Source organism: Cucurbita pepo, chromosome 11 (genome assembly GCF_057944985.1).
Source record: "Cucurbita pepo subsp. pepo isolate OVF chromosome 11, ASM5794498v1, whole genome shotgun sequence".
NCBI lineage: Eukaryota > Viridiplantae > Streptophyta > Magnoliopsida > Cucurbitales > Cucurbitaceae > Cucurbita > Cucurbita pepo.
This window is the reverse complement of record NC_141808.1, coordinates 3,754,774-3,772,845: the sequence shown is the minus strand read 5'-3', so window position 1 is coordinate 3,772,845 and position 18,072 is coordinate 3,754,774. Positions and strand designations below refer to the sequence as shown.

The 18,072-nt window shown below is 34.2% G+C and overlaps 2 protein-coding genes across 2 annotated transcripts; both read right to left on the bottom strand.

Annotated features, from left to right (window-relative positions):
* Positions 1–434: 434 nt before the first annotated feature.
* LOC111805503 (putative inactive cadmium/zinc-transporting ATPase HMA3) lies at positions 435–6,339 on the bottom strand. The gene is made up of 10 exons (XM_087128745.1): positions 6,182–6,339; positions 5,232–5,509; positions 4,791–5,048; positions 4,617–4,714; positions 4,280–4,535; positions 3,498–3,635; positions 2,832–3,159; positions 2,542–2,744; positions 1,644–1,846; positions 435–1,571 (listed from the first exon to the last, which is right to left on the bottom strand). The coding sequence occupies exons 2-10, from the start codon at positions 5,452–5,454 to the stop codon at positions 840–842; spliced, it is 2,439 nt and encodes an 812-aa protein (XP_086984871.1). The 5' UTR covers positions 5,455–5,509; positions 6,182–6,339; the 3' UTR covers positions 435–839.
* Positions 6,340–12,192: 5,853 nt separating this feature from the next.
* On the bottom strand, positions 12,193–14,671 carry LOC111785128 (Pentatricopeptide repeat (PPR-like) superfamily protein). The gene is made up of 2 exons (XM_023689900.2): positions 13,763–14,671; positions 12,193–13,440 (listed from the first exon to the last, which is right to left on the bottom strand). Exons 1-2 carry the CDS (start codon positions 14,668–14,670, stop codon positions 12,489–12,491), a joined length of 1,860 nt encoding a protein of 619 aa, XP_023545668.1. The 5' UTR covers position 14,671; the 3' UTR covers positions 12,193–12,488.
* Positions 14,672–18,072: the final 3,401 nt, after the last annotated feature.

The following is an 18,072-nucleotide window of genomic DNA, read 5'->3' as shown; positions in this document are numbered from 1 at the left end:
AGTAAAAAAAACACAATATCTACGGGTGTAGTTACAAGAAAAACCCCAAAAAAGAATCCTCTATTGTTGGTGGAGAAGGAAGAGTCAAGAATTCGCGATAACCATTACCAAATAGGCTCTTAATTTCTCATTTTCAGTTTTCAATATTTGGTAGCTGAAGGAGAGAAAAAAAGAGACAACATGGGTTGACAAAAGAAAATAAAAAAAAAACCACATCTACGGTGGAGAAGAAAGAATCTACTTATTATTGGGGTCATAAAATAACCCAAGAAAATTTTCAATAACATTTTCTAAGAAAATAGAGTTCTTTCTTCCATTCAAATGCTTTATTTTAATTTTTTATAAAATCAAACTATCATCCAATGTGTTTCGACGTGTACATGAATAGTTGATTCCCTTCCGTTACTAAAAAAATCTTATTAAGACATTAACACTGAAAAATCACAAATTTTAGCATTTTCTCTTTTAGTTGCATGCTCTAACTTTCCTCAGAGGAGACAAATTTACTCGACTTTAATTCTCTAACCACAACTTTTTCATTTTTGTACCATGTCACTAACATAAAGTGTTTGGTCAATTTCATCCTTGTTGATAATTGAATGACTCTAACATGCAAAGCTAAAGACAAGAAAGCCATAGGAACGGAAAAATACAATAAAATATCTCTAAATTCAAGAATTAATACTCTATTTAGTTGTCATCTTTGAACAACATATAGAGTACACTCTCGTCATCTACCTCGAAATCGTTGGCTAAGGTGCCTTATTTCATATCATATTCTCTCTCCCATCATACTCCACCAATCATTACTTCTTCATAAGAAACTTCTTATTTCTTCTCTACTCTCTCGTACCTTCATGAATGTCAATCGCTACGTGATGATGTGAGTGGCAATTACAATTGGGTTCACCCACTTTCTTTGAACAATTCCCATTATTTGAATGATTGTGATGAAATTTATCCCCACAATCTCGATTGTGATTATCTCGACTAGGCGATTTATCATCGACGACATGGCATCGATGATCATGGTGATGATGATCGTGATGATGATGATGAGACGGTCGAGTGTTACTGCCATCACATCGTCCATGTTTGGTCGAACACAGCTTGGAAGATTTGCAACATTTGTTCCCATGTTTATGATCACTTCCTCTCAAGAGAAGCATGCTGTTCAAGATGACCAATAGGCAGGTACCGACATCGGCGAGAACGGCCGCCCAAACGAGCGGATGTCCGGCGATGGCCAAGCCAAGGATTGCAATCTTGGTAGTGATTGACAAAATGACATTTTGAACAACTTTTGCATGAGATTTCCTTGCTAATTTGATGGCTTGTGGGATTTTTGTGATGTCATTTGACATTAAGATGACATTCCCAGTTTGAGTAGCGAGAGGTGAACCAGAAATGCCCATTGATATGCCAATATCAGCTGTGGCTAATGCTGGGGTATCATTTAAGCCATCGCCAACCATGGCGGTTGCTCCATAATCCCTTTTGAATTCTTTTATCACATTTGCTTTCTCCTTTGGAAGAAGCTCTGAATGGATCACATCAACCGCGTTCTCCAGCTGCAAACAACTCATCATCGTTATGAATGTTGAATGATTCTAATTTCACTTAACAAAAACATGAACAAAAACCTGTTGTTGGGCGTGCATGGCGGCTGCATTACAGTCCCCAGTGAGCATAGCTGTTTTAATGCCAAAACTCTTGAGCTCCTCCATGCCTTCTTTAGCTCCTGACCGACAAGAATCCGAAAGACCAAAGGATCCGACAGCCATCTCCCCACAAAATACATATCCAAGGGTTTGGCCTTGTTTCATTTCCTCCTCTAACTTCATAGCTGAAGAAATTAAGTTTATATTAAGGTTATGTAAGCAAAGCCACGAGAGTTTATGCTTAAAGTGGACAATATCATATTATTATGGAGGGTCGTGATTTCTCATAGCTATGCCCTTAACTTAGCCATGTCAATAGAATTTTCAAGTGTCGAACAAAAAAGTTGCTAGCCTCGAAGGTGTTGTCAAAAGTAACTCAAGTGTCGAACAAATGATGTATTTTGTTCGAGGACTCCAGAGAAGGAGTCGAGCATCGATTAAGAGGAGGTTGTTCGAGAGTTCCAGAGGAGACTCTATAGTGTACTTTTTTGGGAAGGAGTCCCACATTGACTAATTTAGAGAATGATCATGGATTTATAAGCGAGGAATACATCTACATTGGTATGAGACCTTTTAAGGGAGCTCAGAACAAAGTCATGAAAGCATATGTTCAAAGTGAACAATATCATACCATTGTGGAGGGCCGTGACTACTAACTACTAACATGGTATCAAATGTCGAACAAAGAATGTATTTTGTTCGAGAACTCCAGAGAAGGAGTCGAGTCTCAATTAAGGAGAGGCTGTTCTAGGGCTCCATAGGCCTTAGGGGAGACTCTATGGTGTACTTTGTTCCAGGAGAGGATAAGTTCAAAATGGAGTACCGTGATTCCTAACCGAAAACATGTTTGGAGATAAAAGAGGGTTTGATCATAATAAACCTGACGAGCAGCCAGCTCGGGCAGCAATTTTTGTACTTCCAATGTAAATATCCTTCCCATCAATCTTCCCACGAACACCTTCTCCAGGAAAGTTCTCAAATTCCTCAACTTTTTCAGGTTTAATATCAATAGAAAGCAGCTTTGCATGGTTGACAAGGGCAGCTGCCATTGGATGGCTTGATTTGCTCTCAATGCTCGAAACCCTGATTTCAACACAAACACTTGAATCAATCAAATGAAAATTTCAATGAATTACGAATTGGGTGAGAAGTTTTTTGTGCAATATTTACCAATGAAGTAAGGTGTGGAAGCTGATATCATCTCGTAGAGCTTGAAAATTTGTCACCACAAATTCACCTCTAGTGATTGTGCCAGTCTTGTCGAAGGCTACAACCTTAATCTTTGCAAGAACTTCAAGGTGGTCGCTGCCTTTGATGAGAACACCGGCCATGGCGGCCTTCGTGAGGGCGCAGAAGGCGGCGACCGGGGTGGAGAGGATAAGGGCACAGGGACAGGCACTCACTAAGACCACCAGAGCTAAGTGAAACCAATGGGTGAGATTGTGAACTCTCAGTGCAGCTGGAATGGCTGCTACACAAGCTGATATGACAACTACAGCTGCATACAAAAAACATGCTGTGTTTTTGAGCTTGAATCCCAAAGTGATGGTTTTGGGATAAGATGTGTAAATAAGATGTGTAAATAAGATGTGTAAATAAGATGTGTAAATAAGATGTGTAAATAAGATGTGTAAATAAGATGTGTAAATAAGATGTGTAAATAAGATGTGTAAATAAGATGTGTAAATAAGATGTGTAAATAAGATGTGTAAATAAGATGTGTAAATAAGATGTGTAAATAAGATGTGTAAATAAGATGTGTAAATAAGATGTGTAAATAAGATGTGTAAATAAGATGTGTAAATAAGATGTGTAAATAAGATGTGTAAGGGGTACCTGGAGTGTAATATTTGGCACATTCATCAATGAATCTCTGAGTTTTTGATTTGTTGTTTTGAGCTTCTTCTACAAACTCAGCCATCTTTGCCACCACGCAGTCCTCAGCAACAACAGTGGTTTGAACACTAATATAACCTACAAAAGAATCCATGGATCATCTAAAAGAGAAGGAATAATCATTAACTTCTTTCCAAACTACCCCTTTTAAGGTATAGATTAGTTAGAATTTTTGATAGAAACTAAGACAAGAAAAGGGTGTTTGCAAGGACTCTGGGGAAGAATTGTGAGATTTCCCGTCAGTTGAAGAGGGCTGTGGAAACTTCTCACCCGTAGACGCGTTTTAAAAACCTTGAGGGATATCCGAAAGGGAAATCCCAAAGAGAACAATACCCAAACTTTGTGTCAGCATGAACGTTGGGCCTCGAAGGAGGTGGATTGTGAGATCTCACACCGGTTGGGGAGGAGAACGAAAGTGCCAACGAGGATGCTGGGTCCCGAAGGGAGGTGGATTATGAGATCTCATATGGGTTGGAGAGAGGAATGAAATATTCTTTATAAGAGTGTAGAAACATCTCCCTAGCAAACAGGTTTTTAAAATTTGGAGGGGAAGTTCAAAAGACAAAACCCAGAGAGAACAATATTTTCCGGTGGTGGGCTTGAACTATTACCGTTCATATCTTAATTTCCAATCCACGTCACTGCCCCCACCATTTCAAGTCTCAAATATAGTTCAAAATTCTAACCTATTTCAAAGTACAAAGGTAAAGAAGATATAATACCATTTAAGTTGATGGTACCAGCCCAAACGAGAGAACCTTTAAGTTTGGGAACTGGGAAAGTCTCTCCAGTCAAAGATTTCTCATCAACATCACATTTTCCATCCACAACAATGCCATCAATGGGAATAACTTCACCACCCTTCACTGCCAACACACTCTTCAATTTCACCTCTTTTACCTCCACAACCTCTCCTGTTTCAGCTATGGTGGCCTTCTGAGGGGCCAGGCTCATCAGCGACCACATTGCAGCATTGGCCTAATTCAATTCAACTTTTTCATCAACACAATTCACTTTAAACTAAACCCATTTTCAATTCATAACCATTCTTTTGCTAACCTTGTGGCTTGCTCTTGACTCAAGCCATTCAGCAATGGAAAACAAAAACACTATGCTCCCAGCTTCCATGTAATCATTCATACTGATTGTCCCCACCACTGCCATACACATATCAAACATATAACTCGACTTTTCAATCTTAATTTTGACGAACGCCCAAGAACGAAACTTTACCAGCAATAATGGCAAGAATGTTGACATCGATCCTGAGATGGCGAATGGCGGAGATGGCTTTTAGGAGAATGGGGAAGATGCCGGCGGCCACCGCTGCGACGGCCAGCCACCGCAATGGGTGGTAGACATACTTCAAAAAGGATGCTGTTAGAAGCAACCCACTGGCTATTGCAAAAGGACTTGGCCATTTCTTCTTGCTAATTCCCTTTCCTTTTAATTGTACATTTGCCTCCAATCTTGCTTCATTTAGTGCTTTCGCTATCAAGTTCCATAACAAACCATGTCGATCAGTGATATGATAGGTTTCCATCCGACTTTTTAAACATTTTCTATGTTAGAGATTTCTATAAAATAACTTATTAATAGTTCGTCCAATTTAAACATAGTTCGACTGATTAAGACATATACTATAGATTAAGAAGTGAAAGGAGAGAAGAGTACCGATTTGAAGCTGAGAAACGAGGAGGGAATCATGGACGACAATGAGAGTTCTTGTTGGGACAATAACAGAGATTTGTTTGATTCCTTCGAGGGGTTTGAGGATGTTTTCAATGAGAGGAACTTCTGAAGAACAGCAAATTCCCAACACATCAAAATGGCTTCTTTCAAATTTGTTCTCTCTCCTTACTTTCTTGTTCTTCTCCATTGCCACCTCACCCACCATTATTATTGTCTTCTCCTTTTTCTTTCTTTCTCAAACAAATTTTCTCCAACTTTCCCTACAAAAATATACACGTACTTCTTTTTAATACCCTTCATATCCTTTGAAACCTCGAAAAAAAACGTTCTTTTTGCTTTACTTTTCGTACGTGTAACAGTGATTTTGAAATGGTATCATTCAAAACCAATTTAAACGTGATTTTCTACTCAATAAAAATAATATCCAGGTTGCAAATTTAAACCTGATAAAAGTAGTTTTAACCGTTCTGAAGTCACTTTCAAACATGTCGGTTCTACATTGACAAAAGTCGTTTCAACCATTACGAAATCACTCTCAAACATGTCGATAGATCATGATATATTTTAAAAGTATTACTGAGCCGGGCAAAACCAATAAAATAAAGAAACAAATCTATTCACTTATGGGAGAGAGAGATTCAAACCCTCGATAGTTCTTGTTTCGAACTATACTAGTTTTCAAAATTAGAGAGCTATCAACCACTCAGCCATCTCTCCGATTTTCTATTTGATATATCTATCATCCCATCGAATAGAACATCGACACATAAGTTGATACTCGAAGATGGAAAGAGAAAGAAAGACAAAAAGGGTTCGATAAACAAGAGTTGAAATCACCTTAAGAGAGAGAGATTGGTACTATTAAAAAAAGGAAAGTAAAAAGAAACTTATAGCTTATAGCAATTGAAAATTTGAAGGAAGATGAAGCAAACCTTAGAGAGGAAGGCAAAAGGGTTGTTGTTGAGCTTTAGGTGTATGCAAGAGAAGAACAAACCTCACACACCTTAAGTAGTAGAAGGAATCAATGGTGGGGGCATTCATGAGGGAATCATGAAAAAACAAAAACAATCATGAACAATAATAAACAACAATATGAAAGTATATTCAAAGGAATACAATTCCAAACAACATAACATAAACAAAGCTTAGGAGTTGGATGAGACATAGATTAGTGGGAAACCCACATCATCATCATCATCTCTCTCTACCTAAACCAATTTGGAAACCACATGTGATTCCACCTATCTTCTTGTTTTCTTACCCCTTTTCATTTCGCATATATTCTCTAACTCATCTACATTGATCATATCCATATGCATGTATGAATTTAATACCCAAACTAAAGTTTTATTTGATCCTTGCCAACGAAACTGGTAGGATATTCATGTGAGACTCGAATAAACGAGAAGTATATGAATGAACTAAGATTATATTTAAATGAGAGTGATTCTGAAGATGAGTTGACTTAGAAAGTTATTATCTATACCAATAAAACAAACATTCCTTTTACGGCTCAGTCATTGAAAATTTGAAATTGAATATTTGCATGTTGAAATGACTCTATGTGGGAATGAAAGGAGGAATCATGTTGCAGGAGATGCAAGGGAATGTTAGGGTCATTAAATGCTGAATCTAGATTCTGAATCTAGGGTATAAGTCGTTATTGTTAAATTTTAGATCGAGAATCACTAAATTTAGAGCTCGTTTTAAACCCTAAACCCCACGTAGAAACAAAATATTTACCCGATAAATAATAACTCCTTCAAACCCAAGGCTAATTCTTTACCTTTTGCTACATTGTCCTTTACAATGTTCTTATGAAAATTGGATATGTATTGACCTCTAATACTCATATTTATATCGTACTGTCTCGTTTTAATAATTTAATTTTTATATTTACGACACATACAATATATTTTCTTTTAAAAACAACATGTTCGAATTTCATTTATAAACTTTATTGTTGTTAGTGCTGAATCGATGAAGGTTTATCGAATAAATATGTCAAACTTTAAGAATTAAATAAATCCAAGTTGAGGATAGCCAATTATAAATGGTAATATTGTGGGTGACATTTGTTAAGGAAATGTGAAGGGACCCATGGAACATGGATTTATAAATAACATTTTAATTAAAAAGAAAATAAAATCATTTTGAAAAAATAGTCTACAAAATAATGTTTTAAAAATATATTCTAGAAAATACATCCAATAATAATTAATAAACTTGATATTCTTTAATTAGTTTATCTTAATTTTAATTATTCCTTAATTATTTTATTGTCTTTGTACTTGGTCTTTTAAAAATTAAAAATTTGATTTAGTTTGATTTACCTTTTTTCTTTTTCTTTTTCTTTTGATACGTCAACTTTTAAAATTCCCCAATTTAAAAATCTTCCGTTCATACCGAACAAGATTCAAAATGCATGCTTCCTAAAAAAAATTCATAACAGACGATCCAACAACAAAATACGCTTTATTTTGAAGTTCATATGACTAAGCCAGTAAAAAGAAAAATTAAAGTCTTTCTTAATCATTCTATCTTCAAAATCGTTCTCATTCAGATGTGGTCATAATGTATACGTGCTTATGACCATAATTTAGCGTACTTCTTGTTGTGAAGTCGTAAGTTAAAATTTTGATATTCGTCTAGTTGTACTAATTAAACGAATTGTTTAATTTCAATAATTTGGTATGAAAAGAAAACCCTAAAAAGCATTAAAAAAAAAAAAAAAAAGGGGGTTTTGATGAAAATGAAAGAAGTAAAGAAAACATGAAAAGACATTCAACAAAATTAAAGAAGGGCCCTTTCTTTTTTGTAGTGATGAGACAACATTATAATATGATTGGGATTTAAATTTAGTGGTTCAATCTTTTGATGAACGAATCTTCTTTTCCTTCCTCTATAGGTAATAAATGCAAGAATTATACACCATAGTCGGTGCCCAATTTAGCATCAAATTTCTCGTTGAATACTTATCCATCGTGATATGATCGAGTCTACTTGATATACTTACCATAAACATAATCCAGCATAGTCGGTATTTCTTTTACACCCTGCACGACAAACATTAGGTAGTTAAGTGCAGAGCAGATAACTGCTGAAAGCATCTAAGTAGTAGCATAGTTGAGACATCGATGGGTTCTCTGCTCTTGCGGGGATAGAGCAACATAAGTAATTTTGAGAATACAAGAGAAGGTCAGAGCGGGATGAGCTGTTTATCATCGTGATAGGTGTTAAGTGGAAATGCAGTGATGATGTATGAAACTGATGCATCCTAATAGACCGGTAGACTTGAACCTTGTTCCTACATGAACGCGTTCTCTATTTACATTGTTGAACTCTTTGACAATACGAAGAATCATTGTTCTAACTCGTTAACAATATGTAAAAATCAAAACAAGCTCTACCCTTGGTGTCCCGTTCACTCAAAAATTGGGACCTCATAATCACTAGCTTTCTCTCCGTGCATGATTTTCTTGTATAAAAAATTTTAAAATTCAAATAAAATTTTAGAATAGAAAAGATAAGGATATTTGAAAAGAATGGCAACTAAAATTAGTTTTTTTTTTATTTTTTTATTTTATAACTTTATTATTTTAGTCAATATCAACTTGTTTCCTTTTCTATGGTACAGAATAATTAATAAAATAATGTTTCCTTTTCATTCCTTATAATAATGACATTATTTTTTGTAATAAAGTTTTTTTTTGGGAATCTTAAAAAAAATTATATTTTCCTCCATAATCTTTTTAATATTAAATATATAATTATATTATATTATTGAAAACTTTGGGGCAGTTGGAAGTTTGGCCAATGATTTTGGGACCTTTTTGCAAATAAAAAAAATTATTCCACTCTCTTATAAAATTAAAATATTTTAAATCTATCCGAGGTTGACTTCATTCATATCTGATCCATCGCCTACTCTCCAAATTAGCACTTTTCAAAAGTGCTCTGATCTTTTTGTTCTCGTTTGATAACTATTTAAATTGTTTATTTATTTAACGACTCTTTCAAATTTATTTTTTTATTTTTATATATTTAAAAATATAACCAAAACAACGATATTTAGAAGCATTTACGAGTTGGATTGAATTGAATCGAGCTGAAATACTTTTTCACCCGTATTAAAAAAAGGAATAAGAGACAAAAAAATATTTATATATTTAAAGTTGGGATCGTTTAGATTTTTTTAATGTGACCAATAACGCTAAATCGTGACAAAGTTTTGAATTATTTTGGATCGAAAATGATTATAAATATAATCGTAGTGGCGAATTATTGAAAGAAATAATTGAGAAAGAACCAAAGATGGTAAGGCATTCCTAAAGGCATGGCTTTGTGTGATTATTATAAAGTTGTTTGCCTCCCTTCCCACTCTTAATGCATATTGATATTATTTCCACTATGCTTTTTATGATCATTTTCTCTACACATCTTTACATGTTCATTGGAGAATCCCACCCAACACTACTTTTCTAACTCCCTTTCTCATTTGTTCTTCCAATTATTATATTATATGCTTTAGTGCTCTCCACAAATTATTATTTTTTACCCGTTAAATTAAATAATAGCATGATACTAAAGATATCTCGAGATTTAAATCTGAATGAACTTTGTCTTCTTTAGTTTGTTACGTATCGCTGTCAGCTTCATAGTTTTAAAACGCGTCTGTTAGGGAGAGGTTTCCACATCCTTATAAGGAAATGCTTCATTCCCCTCTCCAACCGATGTAGAATCTCACAATTTGGATTGCCCGCCTGAACTTTACAATGGTGAATAGTTCGCTCACATCGGTTGGAGAGGAAAACGAAGCATTCCTTATAAGGGTATGCAAGCATCTCCCTAACATATACGTTTTAAAACCATGAGGCTGACTGCAATACGTAACAAGTCAAAACGGACAATATTTACTAGCAATAGACTTGAGGTGTTACAATTTTCTTATAAATTTTGGAGACCAAAACATGATGAGGATGAAAAGTTTAGAGACCCGATATGATAATATGATTTTAAACCTAAGAATTAAGTATATGTCCAATTGTTTTTTTTTTTAATTTATTTAAATTTGGCATTTTGAAAAGAAACTAATTTAAATTTATATTATATGTGGATAACTTACTTTAAACATAAATGGAACATTTTTCATTATTAAAATAGTTGTAATGTTGGTTATGAGGAAAAGTACACATTGAAGTTGATAGCACAATATTTCAATGGCAAAGGCTCCATGGTTTGTGTAATGGCAGGCAGTGGAACAAATTTGAACTTTTTAATAAATAAATCACATTCCTTTTTTAAATTATATATACAGATGCACAGATCGATAACTGTATATATATATAGATACATGTACTTAGTTAATAATTGAAGAATCACAAAATTTTACGCATATTAAATTATTCATATATCACCATAGTAATACTATGGAGATTCGTTATTTAATATTTAGTACACATCGGACAGGTAGGAAGTTAAAAAAAAAAAACCAATAAAAGACGTACGTAAATATCATCTAAGTAAGGATTTTAAGGAAGGGAATTAAGGCACTAACAATGCATAAATAAGATTAGATGCATAATTATATCATATTTAGCATCCCTAATCCGGATCTTAGTAATTTAATGTTGTACCAATAGATTTGCAAGTGGAATTGGGAGAAAAGAGAGGGGAATCTAATGGAAGTTGGATTCCAAGTCCAAATCCACTACCAATATTCTAATAATGTTGCAAACACATGCCCAAAAGCACTAATATTTTTATATTATCATCCCCCATATGAGTTCTTGGCCAACATTAAATTAAAAAATGTATATGCTAAAAGACACTGATTCATTTGTTGGGTTTTCATTGGATTGCTCAATTGAATCAACGTCGATATTGTTATTTATCGTGGCAAAGTTGATCTTCTAAGTGTTCGATAGCTAAATGTAATGCTTCAAGCCCCATATTTGAAATTTAGACTTGATTCTTGATGGTTTCGGTATTTTTCTATATCCTATGTGGCCTAACGGCACTACCTACATGTTTTAGAGAGTAAAGACGGACCCTATAGACCAACACAAGTTTTTTCAACATAAATTGCTCTTATGATTTTCTAGGAAAATTCAACCATTTAAGATGGTTGAATAAAATATTTATAGAAAAAAAAAAATCCTTTTTGACCTAAAGTTTAAGGGTAGGACATAATCAATTACATAAAATGCCCCTACTACACTTTGGACGTCCAGAAAATCAGAGAAAATGTACCCGACTTCATACAAATTTTGGATCTATATTTCAAAAAAACATAAAATGATTATCTACTAAGGGACAAGACAGGCACAGCTTTTCTTCACCACAATCAAATATTGATATTGTATATTGTATCTACTGCTTTCCTTTTTTAAAAGGCACATGTTAGAGAGAGATTTTCACACCCTTATAAATCTCATATCAGGGAAGAGAACGAAACATTTTATAAGGGTGTGGAACCTTTACACGCATTTTAAAAACCTTGAGGAAAAGGCTGAAAGAAAAAGCCCAAAGATGACAATATTTATTGATGGTGGACTTGGGCTATTACCAATATTTATTGATGGTAGACTTGGGCTATTACAAATTGTATCAAAGCCAGATAACGAACGATGTGTCAGCGAGGAGGCTGAACCCCAAAAGAGGGTGGACACGAGACAATGGGCCAACAAGGACATTGGGCCCTGAAGGAGGGTGGATTGGGGGTCTCACATCGATTGGAGAAAGGAACAAGTGCCAACAAGAACGCTGGGAACCAGAGGGAGGTAGATTAGATTGTGAGATCTCACATCAGTTGAGAAGGAGAACAAAGCATTCTTTATTAGGGTGTGGAAACCTCTTTCCAGCAGCGTGTTTTAAAAATCTTGAGGTAAAGCCCAAAAAAAAAAAACAATATCTACTCGCGGCGGATTTGAGCGGTTACATATAAAGAAACGGCTCATTATGCATTCATGTTAGTCCAACATCCTCAACGAGTATGTATGATATAAGTTACAACTGCATGCATATAGGTGCATAAGGATATCGAGCATCAGCAGAACGAAGATTTGTGGAGCATCTTACAGAATTTTTCGGCCTCGAACCAAATTCTTTTGGCTTCGACAGGTATAAATATGATGCCCGAGCAGCTCTAGGTCGCAAATGTCGATGTCTTGATGTAAAATTTGTGTTTGAACTTCATCTTACAGAACAAAACAATGAGCATGAATGAAAGTTGTCTAGCTAAAGAAGAGTGGTATTAGGAATATAACCTTCCCTCCTCAGATCATCAATCAACAGGTCTAGGATTTGTTGGATTTCAATCCACTCTTGATGCAGAACATCACCAGCATGAAACTCATGAAGTTGTGAATTGATATCAATCCAGCTGCAACCAGGAGTCTTAGAAACACCCTTTTGTTTCATTAACATTCTCATCCTAGCTGAGTCGTCCCATCTTCTCAAATTTGCATATAATCTCGACGATATTACGTAATTTCCAGAATTTGAAGGCTCCAATTCAAGGAGTAGCTCCATTACACGCTCGCTAATCTCGACATTCTTGCGCTTCTGACAAGCACCAAGCAATGCTCCGAGAATAACTTCATCTGGTTTTTCGGGCATCTTCTTGACAAAGTCCCAAGCTTCTTCCAAATGTCCTGCTCGTGACAAAAGGTCGACCATACACGAGTAATGCTCAATTTTCGGTACCAATCCAAATGATGAACTCATCATGTGAAAGAACCGACGTCCTTCGTCAACTAATCCTGCATGCACACAAGCAGAAAGTACTCCTACAAATGTGATGTCATTGGGGGAAGCATCTCCACCTTCATTGATCATGGATTTGAACAATGCCAAGGCTTTTTGAGCTTGACCATGGAAAGCAAGAGCAGATATCATAGCATTCCAGGAGACCTCATTTTTTCGAGGCATGATATCGAAAACTCTAAATGCATTGTCCAAGCTTCCACATTTTGCGTACATGTCAACTAATGCAGTAGAAACATAAATGTTGTCTTGCAAGCCTCTTTCCGATGCATAGATCTCGACTTGCTTCCCCAAGTCAAGGGCTCCAATGGAGGCACAGGCAGAAAGCGTTCCTACCAATGTGATTTGATCTGGAGCTGTGCTGCTTATTCTCATGTCCTGGAACAATTTAATAGCTTCCTCTGACATCCCATTCTGCGCATATCTGCATTGGTTGATTGGAGGAAAAGAAAAATGTAAGATTCCATAAACTTAAGAACAGAGAAGGACATTATTATCTAAACTAAGTACATGACTTAGTCACTAATATCTGAGCCGAGTGGGTGAATTCCTCCTCCAAGTTCTTGTGCAAATTCACTTAGTATCATACTACATAAGTTAATCATGAGCCATATCTAACATCACTAACAAAAATGGTTTTGTTGAAAGTTTTTTAATATAAGAGCCTAAATTGAAACCTTTTATACTAGAGAGAGTATAACATAAAGTATAGATTCAAAGCGAAGGTGGGTGATTGATTCACTTGCCCAGTAATCATGGCATTCCAGGTAACTTTATCTTTCTTCTTCATAGAGTCAAAAATCCTCCTTGCTGACACTAAATCGCCACATTTCCCATACATATGGATCAATGCAGAACCCATATAAGAATTCAACACCATCCGATTATCCACCACAAACTCCTCCACCCAAGTGCCAAGTTTCAAATCCCCCAGCTCTCCACAAGCCCCCAAAACACTAACTAAAGTCATCTCATTGGGATCAAACCCAGCTTGCATCATATCTCTAAACAGACCCACGGCCTCAACAGCATGCCTCATCTTCGAGTAACCCGAAATCATAGAGTTCCACGAAACCAAATCCTTCTCAGGAATTTCATCAAACACCTTCCGTGCATCACCCACTTCCCCACACCTCGCATACATCGTAATCAAAGAATGACTCACATGACCATCCTCATCCAACCCACGCTTAATCACAGAAGAATGACCCACCCGTCCATTTTCAACAGCCAAAAGATTCGAACACGCAATAAACAGAAATGGGTACGTGAGCTTATTGGGTTTCAAACCCAGAAATTTCATTCGAGAATAGAATTCAAGGGCAAGAGAAGACTTATTCCAAGTCGTCGAGAGACCACGAATCATGACATTGAAAGTGTACTCGGTGGGCTCGAGAATCTTGGAGAAGAAATCCGACGCATAAGCGAAATCTTTGAGGTCGACAACCTTGTAGAGAAACGAATTGGGTTTGTGAATTGAGTTCGTGAGCATCTGGTTGTGGATTTGCTTCAATTGTTTGATGCTTACACATTGTTGCAAGAAAGTGACAAGCTTTTCGGAAAGAGCTTGACGATTGGGATTTGGTTTTGAATGTGTTTTGTCGAAGTTGAGATAGCGGGAAATGAGATGTGGAGAAGATTTTATTCTCAGCATTCCTTTTGAGCTTTAAAACGAGAGGAGGAAATTGGAATTATATAACAGAAATTGACTCTTGAAAATTTGGGCCTTCCTTATTTGAGGCCCAATGGGCCTGTTGCGATCTTTTAAGGCCCAACTTTCACAAATATTTTTAAATATTCATCAAACACAAGAGTCTGTCTCAGGTTAGATAACGGTGTCTATTGAAAAGGTGATATAATGATGATGATATTTTTTATTTTTCAATGTTACGAGATGATTAATCCGTTTTTCATTCGTGATTGCAAGCATATAAATATTCCCGTTCATGACAAATTTTAATATAAAATACATATAATAATGATCTTATACACTTTTTATTTTTAAAAAAATTCTCAATCCAACGATATTTCTCGCCACAAAATCCTTAAAATAAAGTGAAAATAAATAAATAGTTTACTAATGCTAGCAAACAAATTTCGAGCTCAACAGTAGTATTTGACAGTGTGACATCACTGTAATATCCTAAGAATAAAATATGTGAATATTACCAAACATTAATGTCGTTTGTCTTATTATATATATAGGATAAGATAAATATGCGTGGAAAAGTTAACATTGAATTATAAGATTGATTTCGCATTTTCAAATATTTAATTTGAATAATATATATGTCGCTTTTAATTGCTAATTATCTCTAAAACATCTTCGATCAAGACAAATATTCATCTATAATCGAAATTTGCTGCATGAACTTTACTGAACTAAAAAATTAATGAAATTGTCACTTCATATAATGAGCACTATAAGTCATTAAATTGACCGTTAAATCTTTGTTATATTATATAGAATCATTTTACAAACGTCAGAGATTAAAGGGTATATAATATCATATTGCATTGGTTGATCTACAATTTTTTTTTTTTTAATAATTTCACCCCAAAATTTCTATGGTAAAAAGTATTTTTTTTTTAAATGAAAAAAAATAGGATTTTGCTAACTTGAGCGGCAAGATTTAGCAATTAAAAATATTTAAGATTTAAATAATTAATGATGACGATAATTTTTGGACGTCTTCCTATTTTATTTTAAATTTTATTCAATTAACACAAAGAAATTAATTTTTAAAAAATTCAATTCATAAAGCGAGGGAGAGGTGGGAGTTTGGTGACCAACTTGTTCCAAATCTATTATTTTCAAAAGTTATTTTTTAAAAATAAAAATGGTATAAATTAATTAGACCCTACTATCAAACGTCAATCATGACTATATTTTATTTCTTAGTAATCATATATCGTAATATTTTTTAATAATGCAAATGTTCTAAACATTTTAAATAGATAATCAAATTTTAATATAAATATAAATAACCAACGTGCATACCTCAATTTACATATATCAATTAAACTACGAAAATTCATTTTGAATAGGGTGAAAAATCTCTGTTTAAATATAAAATTGGGAATGGTCCGTGAACTAAACGGGGCCGAAGACATGGATTATATTCTTTGTTCCTATTGTCCCCGCTTCTAACCTCACCTAAATTTCACTTTATTGCACTCACTTTTTACATATTAATATAAATATATCTATATTATATTAAAACTAAGGTATAAATATTTTTTTTTTTGTCGATAAAATTGAAATATTATTGAAATTTTTATGATATTTTATATTTTTCAAATATAAATTATATTAAAAATAAAAATTATTCATTACAAAAATTTTTGGTCTCGATCCTTTAAAAAAATAAATGAATTTTTTTATTTTTTTTTATTTTGCTCGAATGCAAACTAAAATAAGAGTCTGGGCGGAGGATAGAAAGGCTTCCTCGTCCCTGCCCCGAATATCTCTAACTCAATTGCATAAATATATGTATCATAGATCAATACATGAGTCTGAATCCGGATAGAGTTAAAAATAAATAAATAAATAAAAAGAGGATAATAAACTATTAATATTTATACAAAATTGTGGTTTGACCGTAAATATAGAATATAAATAATAGTTTTATAATGGTATGAAAAGAAAAGGAAAACAAAAGGATTTAATTAAAGATCCATAAAAAGCCCTTCCAAATTATAATTAGCATGAAAGGACAAAACCGTAAATTCAAATTTTTAATTAAAAAAAACCGAAAATAAATTGATTATCATAGCTTTGACCAAAGTGTAGCACCTTTGACCAAACAAATTGTACACAAAAATCATATACATTTGATATAAACGGTTTAAAGCAATTATAATGATAAATTTCTATTTATTTTGGGAAAAATAATTTATTTTATGGAATAGTTATTCAAAAAAAGTTAGATAATAGGATTAAAAATTAAATTAATTATTGATAAAATAATAAGAACTAATTTGTAAGGAAAATGTTATTATATTTTAAAATTCTCATTTACATGGAAATTATAAATTAAAAAAAATTATTATAAATTTTCCAGAGGGGCATATTCGATATTTAAGAATGAAAATAGGGGCATTTTTCTATTTACGAAAATCGATAAGGCTGAGGGCTCCTCTTTTTGTGTGGGACCGGATTTTATTTATTTTTTACTTTTTCTGTCTTCACTTTATTTTGCTTTTTTCTTTTTTATAATTCTTCTTAATAATAATTATTCCCCTTGGATCTCTCGCCGTACACGTGTCCTGATTAGAATCGGACAGATGGGTGTTGTTTGACCTGGCCAATCGCAGTGCCCATCACCATTTGAACTGATCTGACGGCTCAGGATCACTTCCGACTGTAACTGGCACCACCCCCGTTCCCTCAGACATCGTACATAATCTTAGCTGATTTGTTATGTCGTCAGCAATAATGTCACACAAAATTAAAAATATTACTATTTTATTCTTAAAATATATTACCTATCTATCTATATATATAATTGTTGGAAGTGGAAATAGCATGAACATTAATTATTGAATTATTTGCTACATTATGTTAACTCAATCACGCCCATGTCTCGGTTGATGGCATACCGTACCATATTTTGTCGAACACTCACAAAAGTCGTGATCTTCCGCTATGTTGGACCCTCTTTAAGAAGTAAAATGGTGGGTCTCTTCGAAATTAATAATGTAATGACCTATACCTAGGATTCGGAATTCAGATTTTGCACCTGATAACCCCCGATATTCCTCTGCGACATTGTCACATTACCAACTTTTCGCTTCTTAAAAATGAAGACAATTCTGATATACTAACACGAGTCTGTCCTAATTCACATGTATCTTAAAAAAAAATCAAGAGGTCACCCAATACAGAATTACTCAAGGCAAAACACATTTAGCTACAAAGTTACTATGATTGAGTCTTAAAAAAGGAAGGTTTTTTTTTTTTGGTATAGGTAGTAACTTTCTATTGCATTTTTTATTTGTCAATTTCTAACCGAATGCCCTAAGTTAGTCTTAACGAAGAAAATTCTAGCTTAAA